The sequence below is a fragment of the Balaenoptera acutorostrata genome, chromosome 9, assembly GCF_949987535.1.
Source record: "Balaenoptera acutorostrata chromosome 9, mBalAcu1.1, whole genome shotgun sequence".
Classification (NCBI taxonomy): Eukaryota; Metazoa; Chordata; class Mammalia; order Artiodactyla; family Balaenopteridae; genus Balaenoptera; species Balaenoptera acutorostrata.
In genome coordinates this window covers 64,046,535-64,060,091 of record NC_080072.1, presented here as the reverse complement: position 1 = coordinate 64,060,091, position 13,557 = coordinate 64,046,535, and the positions used below count along the sequence as shown (strand labels likewise).

At 39.2% G+C, this 13,557-nt stretch overlaps 1 protein-coding gene across 2 annotated transcripts in view; it reads left to right on the top strand.

Moving 5' to 3' along the window:
• The first annotated feature begins 5,560 nt into the window (after positions 1–5,560).
• Positions 5,561–13,557, top strand: part of DLG2 (discs large MAGUK scaffold protein 2) — a 1,232,045-nt gene continuing 1,224,048 nt past the window's right edge. The window contains exon 1 of one of the 2 annotated variants that reach the window (XM_057552562.1): positions 5,561–5,621. In XM_057552562.1, coding sequence (XP_057408545.1) covers positions 5,607–5,621 — 15 coding nt within the window. In that variant the 5' untranslated portion in view covers positions 5,561–5,606. The remainder of the gene's footprint in view (positions 5,622–13,557) is intronic. The other variant, XM_057552552.1, reaches the window with a different exon arrangement.

Below are 13,557 nucleotides of genomic sequence, written 5' to 3'. Positions count from 1 at the left end.
AGAGGGACAGACATTTTGAAATACATTATCTCATTTAAGCCTTATAGCAATACCATTTTACAGAACAGGAAATGATAGTTCAGAGCAGTTAACTAGATTGGTCAAGCATTCATATGGACTTCAAGTACATTTATTAGTACTTAATTATATATAATTTCTTACTGTTAGAAAGATCTGCTGTTAGTTTTTATTTCATGAGAATCTCTTCAATTAGTTTATAAACGCATTGATGGCAAAAAGACATATTTATATGCCTCTTTGCCTTATGTATTTCAGGAAGCTCAACAATAAAAAAACATAATTTGTATTATGAACTTATTGATGAATTAATTACATGAAGACATCAGTACTAAAGATTAAGTGAAAATAAGTGGACTGTAATTTGCAGTGAAAGGGAGTAGAGGGAAAGGAATTAAAGGTTGAAATCACACAACTATTAGTGGCAAAACCAAGTATATCTCATTCGCTCCAAGTTCTTATGTTTTCTAAATCTACCATGCTTTCTTGATAGGAGTCACTCCCTTAAAGAGTTACTAAATAACAAACCCTAATATGGAAAATAGGTGAAAAATAGAGACACGTTAGCTGTAAGTAACAAGCAGAGTGGCCTACTTGTTAAGAACTTGGCTCATCAAGTCAGATTTCTTGGGTTCAAATTTCAATTCTATCACCCAGCTAAGCTGTTATCTAGTAAATTATTGTTCCCAAATTTTCTCTCCTTCCTCCCTGGGAGAGGATTATCCTTCCCCACTGGACAGGCCCTGGGTTTGGCCACATGACATGCTAATAAAATGTGAACAGGGAGACGTTTTTAATGTCTGAAAAGAAATGTTAAGAGCCATTGCATATTCAGCCATTGTTCATTTTTTCTTCTGCCATGAGAACATCAGGGACATGATGCTGGCTGCTCTTCTGTTCATAGAACAACATGGTAGAGTCAGGGTCACACTATGAAGGATGTCTCACATGACGAAGAAATAAATGTTTATAATTGAAAGCCATCAAGACTTTTTTGTTAATTGATTCATTTAGTTAACTAGTATACCAGTTTTGTTAGCTTGGGCAAATTACTTAATCTCTCTGTGATTCAGTTTCTTTCTTTTTGTAATTTTGAGGGGTTGTGAGGATTAAATATGTTAATGAAGATAAAGTACTTAAACCAGTGCTGCGGTGGTAGATGTTTCTCTGAAGACCAAAAGTCTTGATATGTAGTGTTTTCCGTTTTACGTGGTGTAAGTACTTCCTCCATGGCTGATTTCAAGCTACCAGCTGATATCACTGAATGGAGAATTGGAAATAGATACACACAATTGGCTCTCAAGAGTCAAATCTGGCTCCAGCACACTGCTGAATGTAAAACACCGCACGTAGCAGACACTATAGTAGAGCATATCAAACAGTAAGCACTATAGAAGAGTTTATTTTCTGAAGACAGGTGACTGAATGAAATGGCTTCTCAAATTTCCTTTACATTCTTAAGGTCCTATATTTGTAAGACCACTCAGAGAACTTCAACCCTGGAAGTAAACTTGGAGATACTCTAGTGTACCCATTTCATCTTAATAGACAAGGGAATTGGGGCTCAGAGAGGCTGAGTAGCTTGCTCAAAATCAGTCAGCAGGAAGAAACATCATGGCTCCTGATGTCCAATATACTCTTTTCCCTTCCAACATGAACCACCTCTTAAAAATTGCTATGAAAGGGATCAACAAAGAAATTAAAAAGTTAAGTAAATAGCTAATGCCTCTTGCCTTGTCCCAATTTCTGATTAGAAATAATAATGATAATAAAAATAAAAGATTAAAATTAAACACTGGTCACATTTATTGATAAACCTGACTTTCATGATTGTGAGTCTATTTTAAGGAAAGTTGTAATAAGGAAAAATATTTACTACTGTGTAGTTGTTATGTATTATTTTGTAAAAGTGATGATTATTAGGAAGAACTGTATATGTTACCAGTCATTGAAATGTCTAATTAAGGGTGGTTATCTTGACTATTAAAACGAATGCATCATCTCCTGGCATTCCTTAGTAATATCTCCTCCTAAAAATATTGCAGTACACCCCCATGCAGTATACTCCCAAATTAGCTTTTCAGACCAACAATGCAGCGTGTTCATATCTTAAGGTAACAGTGATTCATTTTGTTAACCATAGTGGTTACTGGCTGTAACTATGGAATGCATTGTCATGGAAACAACATTTTCCCTCCTCCCCCCTTTCAATTCACCCCAGAGCTATTATCCAGAGACAAGAATTAAGGAAAGCATTTTGTCAGATATATATGAACAGATAACAAATATACATACACAAACACACACACACACACACACACACACACACGTGTGTGTGTGTGTGTGTGTGTGTGTGTGTGTGTGTGGAGAGAGAGAGGTATAGAGAGGTTTAATCAATGAAGTTTCATTGATTAAAGTTAAACAATAAAAGATCAAGGAAATAAAATATATATTTTCTTTGTATTTTGTCATTTCGTTCTGTCAATCTAAACCAGCACAAACTGTAAAATGGGAAATAACTTGAACACAGCAGCCTTTAATGCTGCCCTAGAATAGGAGGTCAGCCTTAGCTTGAGCAATTCATTAGGGAAAGACCGTGTTAGATATTATTGGAACATCACAATATAGAGCATACAGTACTTTTGGGGTGTTTGAAATCCAAATTATAGGCTAATGAATAAGGGAAATATTGTACAACTTTTTTAGAATCCATTCTCCTTTGGAAAAACAGCCATAATTATAGACGCTCTGTAGGTGGAAGTGCTCACACAATCACACATTTTATGCTAACATAAAGGGAAAGAATGCTGAGGGATACACTTAACCTGTGAGTGTGACTTTAAGATTCCACAGAAGGCACCAGACCAGAGTTCTGCCCCTAAAATGTGACCTGGTATGTTTAAGCACACACACATATATATATATGACCTTCTGAGCCCCAGCAGCCTCTAGATATGCACCAGATTGAATCAATCCCAATTCCTAGTAGAGAAATCAACTAGGTAAGGACACCTAAATTTGTGTGAGACTCACAAAGCCCGAGACATAGTTGCCCTCTTCAGTTAGAACCAGATTTGCCTCAACTTTGACTGCCTTCCCATGCTGACCTTTGCTCATACTTTGTTCCATATTAATTTCCCTTCAAGAGGTCTTAATTTGGTAGGCAGGACCCATATTCCTCTCATCACGGGGCTGATTAAAAATGTAGATTTCTTGATATCCTCTTGGCCTATGGAATGAGAATGTAGGGTTAGGCCAGAGAATCCATCTTTCCTTCCTTCCTTCCTTCTTTCCTTTCTTTTTCTTTCTTTCTTTCTTTTCTTCCTTTCTTTCTCTCTTTCTTTCTTTTCTTCTTTTTTAACAAGCACACCCACAGAATTCCGATGCAATCAGGTTTAGTTTCCATTAACTTGGGACAGGAAGCTAGGGTATTTTGGATAGGGGCAAGTGAAGGAAAGTTTATAGGGTACTGCATTTGACTTGACAGTTTGCAAGTTCTTTTGTTCTTACTGGAACTTTATAAGTGGAAGCCCATAGTGATATTTGGGCTTCTATTAATTTAGAGTATAAGTGGTCTGGTGTTCTGGTAGAACTGCCTCAGGAGGGCATGGCTCCAGCAGAGTTTGCTATGGATATTTAGGACCGTGTTGTTGCTCTATTTCAAGTGAGTTCTGAGTTCCGTGCCCACTTAGAAAGAGACTTGTGAAACTACTACATTTATGTGAATGGGACAGGCCTGACTGTTCTCAAATAAATCTGGAGACTTTAGAACATCCTTCTGGAGAGGTGTGTGATGTCTCCTATGATGTTGCTTTTTAAACTATCTTCCACCACTTTTCTTTGAATCTCACCTTCATGGCTTATTGATTGTGTGACTTGGGCAAGTGGTATAGCCCTCAGGGCATCAGTTTCTTCCTCTAGAAAAATGTGTCCAATAACATCTACCTCTCAGGCTAAGACTTGAGCTAAGCTATATAAGTACAGAGCAGCTGCCATGGACTACCAGGGCTTACCACAGGAAAGTGTTGTTTACCATCTCTAGTCTTCATGACAACTCTGTACGGTAGGGGTTAATAACCCCACTTTATAGATAAGCAAACAGAGGCTCAAACACTGTAAGTGACTTACACAAAGCCATACTCAGCACCAGAGCCAGAGTCTGATTCCAAATCCTGATGGCTTGCTCTCTTTCCACCAGCCAGTTGTGAGGCACAGTGCCAGGCACTTAGGTGGCACCCAAAGAGTGCTAGTTTTACCCACTTCCTACTCTGCAACCTTCCTATCACTTTTTTTTTTTTTTTTGTCTCCAACAAGCAGTTTTGCAGCTGGGCCAGCCACATGCTGATTTTCATTTTTTTAAATTTTTTTGGTCTTTTGCAATTTTGACAGCTTCACTTTCAAAAGAAAAAAAAAGAAAAGAAAAAAACCGATAAAGCAACCACCAGTCTTGTCATTCATGCTTCCAGAACAACAGTAATACTTCTGGGGCTTCTTGGAGCCTCTAAGACACCCAAGGTGGGGAAGGGGGCGGACTCCTCCTTTTTGAGTTTGGAAAATGTTGTATCAGATAAAGCCATGGTTCTGAGGCCAAATCTACCACCCAGGGAGTGAGTAGGCTAGCTGACACGGAAGTCAAGGATGCAGGGCCCTAGCGAAACCGTTTCCAGCCCACTTCTACCCCAGGTGCCTTTGCCGGCCATCCACTCAGGCAAGCTGAAGTCGGAGGGAGGCGAGGACGCTCTCTGCAGGTTCCGTGCGGGCCTCCCCCCGCACCTGGAGAGCTCGGCCTTGGAGGTCGCCCACCCTAGGGCAGCAGAGGCAATGAGAGCCGAGTGAGATCTCCGGGTCACATCAGCGCCGGGAGCGCTCCGGCTCGGACCCCAGGGACTCCGGAGTGGCGAGGAGCGCACAGGCGGGCTGGGCTAGGCTGGCGAGCTCGCGCTCCCTCCCTCTCCCGGCCCCTCCCTCCCACCCCACTTGCCCGGCCGGCGCTCCCCACGGTGACTCTGGATTGCAGCAAGCCATTGGCTTTTTACCAAACCGGGAGCTGCAGTATTTTTTTTTTTCCCTTCAGGGAGAATAATTTCAGCCCCCTTCAGCTCGCATGACAATCTTGTGTGACTGGGGCGAGTAGGCGGGTACACCCTTTTACATACTGCCCCACCTCCTTTGAACCCTCCTCTAAGCGCCTGGCTTCCTTTTATTTTTTTAATTTTTTAAAAAAAAATTTACCTCCCCCAAATTCACCATAGGGGGGGGGAACCCTTCTTGGTTCTGTCCCTCCCCGCCCCCCCCCCACGCCTTGTTCCCCAGGGAAGGGAGACCCCGAGACGCTTGGTACTTGCCCGCGGCGTTGCTTCTACCCCGGCGCTGAGATGGCCGCACTGGGCGCAGGGGGCAGCGATCGAAGTGGCCGCCGGGTCTAGGCTGTCGCTCCATGTGCCGGGTGAGCACCGAGTTCGGGTCCCCCAGCGCGCTGCCACTGCCGCAGCCCGGAAGGAGTGTGCCCCGTTGTTAAGGACCCTGACTGTCTTACACCAATGATTTGCCACTGCAAAGTTGCTTGCACCAATAACACTTTGTCGTTGATGTTTGGATGCAAGGTAGGACGAGGTTCATGTCTTTTTAATGCATGCTGCCTCCCTTGGGGGAGCAAACCGTTCCTTTTGTTGTTTGTTTATGTGTCTGCCTGTTGGGAGAGTGACAGAAGCTACGACTTGCTCTGCTCTCTCTGGGAGCCGGCTGGGTTTGGGGGCCGGGAGAGCTCACTGATGTTGGGTTAAAAACTCAGTCGTGACGGGACCCTGGTCTCTAATGTACAGGGGCTCCAAGAGCAGATAACGCCCGCCTCGGAAAGGGGGCGCCTTAGGTGGCTCTCTGCTTGGGATCTCTTTATATACTTAGCTAGTAGCTGGGTTTCTGGCGGCTCCTCCACCAGCTCCTGAACTCGTCACAGGTTGCCACCGCCTGGAGCCCCACCGTCAGGGTTAGCTGGAGTGATAGATGTACTTGAGATGAAATTGAGCATATCAGTTTGCAGTTTGACACTTTTCAAGCTGAGGAGCCTATTTTTATTTTAGACGGAAAATCTGGAGCCAGGCTTATGTTGCCCCCAATTGTGTATTTTTCTCTGAGCTTATACAATCCACTTGAAATCCACACTCAGAAATTTTATCCAGAGGTGGCGCGATTACTCAGTGAGTTTCTAGTGAATAACTGTCCCACCCCAGATTTCTGTAAAGGGGATTGGTGTTCCCAAGGAAATGAGGTTTGAAGGTTTTTGAAGCAGGGTAGCATTCATTGCTCAGTGTCTGAAACTTTTTTTGGTGGACGCGATGATGCACCCCCTGAGACAGATCCATCGAACTCGTAATTTGAGCAGTCTTAGCCAATGAACGGTCTGAGTCCATGTCCCCTTACTCCTAGATACACACCTTCACTTCTTTTCATTATGAAAAACTGGGGGAGGGGGGGATTGTCTCACCTGTTTGTATAAAACACTTTTGTGGCCACTATGGTGGTTCTCTAAGGTGAGAGAGAGAGAACAGCATATGAAATAACTGAAAATTCACTTCTGTAAGTGAATAAAGATCACATGATCTCTGTCGTCCTGAAGGATAACACCAGTGACTGCACTGGACGCTGGCAAGCACCTTAGGCAGTAGAGTTAATGAAACATATACATTCAACTTCATGGATAATGCTCAGAAGAGGTGTAGATTTAATGGAAAAATTAGGAGTCAAAATCATGAGTCTTATACTGGCTATGCCTAGAGAATCTCTCTTCTCTGAGCCCGGGTTTTCTTCTATAAAATGAAAGGTATGGATGAGATAATCCTCCACAGCTCTAACATTCTTCAGTGATGTTTTTCATAAAATCATTTAATGGTAAAGTTACTGCCAGAGATTTATGTTTTTTACTCAATATGATAGGCTGCACCTTAGAGTTAGTTACAGAAGTATTAATCATACTTAAACAGTAGCCTGATGCTCCTTGTGAAACCCCTGAAAAGGTCTGAGAGTTGTTGAAGGTTTGTGTGTTCCTCACTGTCAGGAAGATGTATGTAACTGAACAGCACCAATAACTAACTTGTTAGCTCCTCTCCTCACACAACCTGCCACCCTTCCCCCATGCGTCTATCCGCTTACTCTTCTAGTTGTATTTCCAGCAGCATCTTAGCGATGGCTACTGTTTAAAATCTATTCCAATAAACATATGAGAATTGCTTTGCAGTGCAAAATGATTATTTACAAAGGTGAATTATTTGCCAGGGGAAATTAAACACCAGCTAATAATCAAATAAGATAAGCTACTGGTATGGAGAATGTTGTTGAATATGCATTCAACCTGGGACATTCAAAAGAAGTTTCTTATATGCTGTTAAATTTTCCCTGATTTTCAGATCATATTGCAGGGAATTGGTATATTTACAAACGCTCTTTTTTTTTTTTTTTTTAAATGTTGGGGAATTACTTTAGTTTAACTTCCTCTAAGTTTTATTCCTTTTGGTGTTTCAGTTTCAAAAAGTCAGTTTGTGAGAGAACCATGTCAATAGAGTGAAATACCTAAATGACTGTGTTGGTAGATAATGTTCTTTGGAAAAGAAATCAAATTTCTTTAAAATAAATTAATACTTTTAGAGAGTCTATCCCATTTTATTTTGCCAAGTATATTTGAATAAGCTGATTCTTAAAAGCCTTATATAATGGGATTGATAATTATATTATAACCTTACTAAACAGTTGGTTAATTATTTACTGGCTAATGTAAGGCTCCCACCTTGGAATCTTAGATATGGAAATAATGGAGCCTTCTATTCTAGCCTTTCTCTAGTGAAGTTCTTCAACACTATTTGACAGATGACAACAGAACATAATGTGGAAAAGTTGCATATCGTATAGGCCTGGGTTTCAAAACTGGATGTACCCCGCTTACTAGATATATGATTTTTCTAAGTCTCAGTTTTTTCACAGGTAAAATGGCCGCAGTAATAACTACTGCATTACATATTACTATGTCATTGAGAGGAGTACAATTTAAATGAGATACATGCAGTGTTTAGTAAGTATGCGTTCATTAAATGACTGATACTTTTATTTATTTATTTATTTATTTATTTATTTATGACTGTGTTGGGTCTTCGTTTCTGTGCGAGGGTTTTCTCTAGTTGCGGCAAGCGGGGGCCACTCTTCATCGCGGTGCGCGGGCCTCTCACTATCGCGGCCTCTCTTGTTGCGGGGCACAGGCTCCAGACACGCAGGCTCAGTAATTGTGGCTCACGGGCTTAGTTGCTCCGCGGCATGTGGGACCCTCCCAGACCAGGGCTCGAACCCGTGTCCCCTGCATTGGCAGGCAGACTCCCAACCACTGCGCCACCAGGGAAGCCCGACTGATCCTTTTATATGGCCTTGGTTATTTTCATAGCTCCACTGAGGGGAGCTCATCACTTATAGGAAGAACCTCTTTTACTCTTAGGGTAGTTCTTTCGATAAATTGTTCATTTTTGCTATGAGCTTGATTATTACTTCTCTTAACGTTATTTTCTCTATGCTAAGTGTTTATATAAAATGTAAGAACAATTTGTATGATGATAAAACATTCATAAAACAAAGTGGGTTTATAAAAATGAATGAAAAACTGATACCAAAAAATATTTATTGAGCAATCAATAAAATGCTAGACACTAGAGATGTGGCAATAATCAGCTTTTGTCCCCAGGATCTCGAAGTCAAACTATACTAATTACAATAATGATTTAAGGAAACATATAAAATAAGGATTTTAGCTGAATCTTTGAGCAATGAAAGTAGAATTTAAATAATTGTGGGAAAAAAACTCATGGAGCTATGTCAATATGGAGGCTCCAAAAGTGCATTCATTCCAATATTATCTAGTAAGTTTGAAAATAAGTTTATTAGGATGGGCATTTATTTTCTTTCCTGTAAAATAATTAGTATGGCAAAGTCAAAAACCTTGTTTGTGTGTAAGCCAGACTTTGTCCGTTTCAAAAACACTTAAACTGTTCTTATTACCCCCAAACCTAGTAATGGCTTGAAGGGTTCTGAGTAACTTGAGCTTTCAAGGCAGAAACCCCAAATAATTTTATTTTGTCACTTAGCAATCTCCAGCCCCTCCCCCCTTGCTGCACCCTGGTTGTCATTCAGTTTAGTTAACTGACTATATTACTCATGACTATAAATGTGAAGTGTCTTTCTGTACTAGGCTCTATCCCAGGCACCGTGATAGGCATTAGAGATACAAATATAAGTATGACGCCATTCCTTTTCTCCAGGAATTACAAATCTATTGAGAGGTAATTCCACTTCGTTCCCTAAAATACAGAAAACCACAGTCCCACTTGAGCTTAAGGTCTCATAAGAGAAATTAGAACACCATCGTTCAAAAAAGTTTTCCTGTTGCTTCAATTCTCTTTTTGCCCCAGTCCATATGGTATTACCAGATAATGCTGCTTATGGGAATGGGCTTTCCGTGGAAAACGAGACCTTCTGAAAGGCTTTTTCTTCTCATAGTAGTTTCTGTGTCATTATGTGAAAATAGGCATTAGCTTTACCTTTGTGTAACTCTATTTTCTCCACCTGCAAAGATCCAAGTTCTGAATGTAATTTCACAGCATCCTATATATTGTTTCTCTTTCCTTTATCTTGTTCATTGCTGCATTGCAAGGACCAGCAGCCCCCATGTGTCCCCTTCCCTTCCTTTTCCCTTTTCTAATCACCGTTTCCAAGGCAAAACATAAAAATATAGGATGTTATTTTCCCTAATATTTCCTAATATCCGAATAATACCTAATATTTCCCTAATATTTTTTATTCCTTAATAAAAGTACTTTGTAAAGTCTTATATTCTCTGCAATTATTCCTTTACTTTCTTTTTTTTAACTCAAAATAAGAGTCTATTGAAATATGGCTCATACCTTACAAAACCTCTCTCTTCCCTCCAGATAGTCATTTGTTAATGTAACAACTCAACCGAATCAAACCATCAAGCCCCTAGGTGCGCCAGGTATCTTTATCCTTTATTAAAGGATAGGGAAAAGCTCTTGGAGAAATTGTAAAGTCCTGGAACCTGCTTTTTCCAGTGAATGTATAGACATTGCAAAAACTGCTTCACCCCTCAAAGGAAAAGAATCATCTGGTAGAAAGCAACCTTTTTCTTGTCTATATGGTTACTCTTCCCAAAGAAAGAAGAATGAGAATAAGGAAGAGATTTAAATGAAAGAAAATAGAAAAAAAAGAAGAGGAAATCAAAAGAAGAAAGAAATTCTTACTAGAGAAGTAAAAGGAAGGGAAAAAATAATTCAGCTTGATTAAACATCTACGAAGGTTAGACACTATCCTAGATGCTTTCCAGGGTCATTTTTTCCAATCTCCATAGTTTTCAGACAAACAGAGAAAGGAAGAGGCAGAGAGGAAGGAAGAAAAGTACAACAAGATGATGGGAAAGGAGAGACATCAGGAAAGAGGAGAAAGAGGAAAGGGAATTGGGCTGTGGGCTCCCAACCTCCAGAGGGTGCTTTTACAGTCTCCCAAGATTGGAGTGCTGTCAGCACCTCTCTGGTGGACAGTTCCCACGAGCCTGCAGGCATTCTCCAACCTCTCCCAGACTTCCTTTTTCAGTCTAGAAACTAGTCTCTGTGGTGGAAAAGTGGTTTTGTTTGCTCATTTGTTTATTTAAGCATAGCAAACTTTGTTATAAAAGAGTGGTGGTCTCAGAGGATTCATTAATCAATATCTCACTGTGTATATTTTTGTATGGGTAGAACAGTTTTTCTATACATGAATATTGCCAGTGTCTGACCATTTTGGTATGTTCTTTGCTTTTATTTTAAACTAATACGTGTTCATTGAAATACGTTTTCAAAAAACATAAAATCATAAAGAAAACAAATTTTAGAAAATACTCTTTTCCCAGAGGACTGGAGATAAAAGCTATTAATATTTTAGTAATTTAGTATATTTTTCTAGTTTCCTGGTACTATGTTGTTGGTGGTGGTCCACATATAGCTTCATTTAAAAAATTTAGTTGTAATCATATTGAGTTTACTTTTGAATGTTTTAAATTTATATTAGGATTTGTATATATATTTTAATGGCTATATAAGAGATGACCATCCTTATCTTTGGATATTTAATCCAAAGATAAAATTGCCTCCCACAATTTTCTACTATTGAAACAAAATAAAAAAACATATCTTGGGGAATAAATCTTTTTTTTGGATTTGGAATTATTTCCTTTGAATAGTCTAGAGTAAGTATAATTACTGAGATATATTTTAAATATTTTAAGACTCTTGGTGATTGGTATTGCTACATTCATTTTAAACATGGTAGTATGAATTTGCACTGCCACAAGTTACATTATATGTTATAACATTCCCCAGCTTTAAATAGTTTTCCTTTACCTTGTGGATTTATAAATATGAGGTAATTAGTTTGTTCTCCTCTGAAAAAGTTTAAAACACTATTAGACATTGAGTTAATTGGGGGGAGGGATCCCATGACTATATTGGTGTGTTCCAGTTTAAAAATATACAATATCCAAAAATCCAAGTGTTCAAAATGGGTACATTAAGTCAACAGCTATTTACACTGGCAAGGCATTCATCCCTATCCCAGCACATACACACTAACCTGCTACCATGGGCCTGATACTGTTCTATATGCATTACAAATGTCAACTCACTTAATCCTCGTTATAATCTTCAGAGATGGGTATAATGGTTATCTCCATGTTAGAGATGGGGAAACTGAGGCATACAGAGTTTAATTAAGTTACCTAAAGTCACATAGCTTTTAAGTGGCAGAGCCAAAATTTGAGCCCAAGCAGTTTATGTCTAGAGCATACACTCATTTCCAGAATTAACTATAGGGTTCTTTCAAATGGCAACTTCCTCTAAGGACCTATAAGTTAGGAGTCAATTTGCAAAAATGTAATTTATACCTACTTTTCTGAGAATAACTATGAGTCTGAATGCAAGGCACATCTGTCAGAAGATTCAGGCTTATTGTAAATGATTTTTGCTTTTTTTTTTTTTTGAGAGAGGAGTTTGATCTAATACACCATATCCTATAGTTTTCATGTTCTCATTTCCCATGTAAGGTTACTAAACCACCTAGGAGGTGACTTTCTGAAGATCACACAGCATGTCACAGAGCCATAGCTAGAACCGGGTCTCCTAATTTCTAACTCAGTATTATGTTTCTATGCCATGACCTCTAACTATGAACTAGAATTTCCGAGAATGAACGTGAGAGAAGAGAAATTGACACGTTTTATCTGTAGAAAGCAGGAAAAATAACACCTTGCTTACAGGATTGCTTTAAGGATTAAGTGATATATCACATGTGAAAACATTTAGCACAGTGCCTGGAATGTGGTAAATATTCAATACATACATTTTTTTAACATCTTTATTGGAGTATAATTGCTTTACATTGTTGTGTTAGTTGCTGCTGTATAACAAAGTGAATCAGCTGTATGTATACATATATCCTCACATCTCCTCCCTTTTCCTCCCACCCTCCCTATCCCACCCCTCTAGGTGGTCACAAAGCACCGAGATGATCTCCCTGTGCTATGTGGCAGCTTCCCACTAGCTGTCTATTTTACATTTCAATACATATTTTTGTCTCCTATTTTATTAAGGCCACTTTGCAAACTGGTGAAAAACTTGGAGACTGTTGATAGTCAGCTGAACAGTGTTCTTCAGTCAAGTACACTGAAATTCACTCAAGAGCAAATGAGGAGTACTTTAACCTACCAACACATTGTTAAAGTGTTTTAATGCCACAAAAGGCAGAATCAAGAAGTTTACATAATTCACACCAAAAAAAAAAAAAAAAAAAAATCCTAGATTAAATCTGACCCAGAAAGAGAAAATGAAAAATGAGCTAATGAATGAAACAGGTCCTGAATGTCCCGAAGAAGCAGGTTGCATAGGCTTTGTGTCCTATTTGACAAAGTGTACTTGCCAGTTCAAGGTCCTTTTCAAATTTTATTTTTAATAGTAGACACTTTGGGGAAGAAACTCTAAAAATCCAAAGACAAAGCGGGTTAAATATTATGCAGTCACGAAAATATATTCACAAAAAGGAATGTTGAATCATAGAATTCAGGATCATGAAAAACCTCAGACTTACTTTTTATATTTGTTATGAAGCTTTTGCCTTCTACTTGCTTATGGCTATCCAGGTAAAGTTCCGAAGTCCATGTGGTAAAACCATCTTCAGTCCCTTCTGAATTAAATTACCACTGGATTCCTATGGCATCCAATACTCAATACTTGAATCTTAACTTTAATATTCAGTTGTAAATTCAGTTTACCTATTCTATTTGTCTGTCTAAACTATGAGCTCCTTGGGGGAAGGGCCATATCCTATTCATTTAGTATAGTACCTAAAAGATCCAGTATAGTACCTAAAAGGTCCAATAAATAGACCTGTGCCTATTCAATACAAGGCAGTCAGTATATATTTGTTGAATGATTGAATGAATTATATGGGTGCTTGTAAATATTA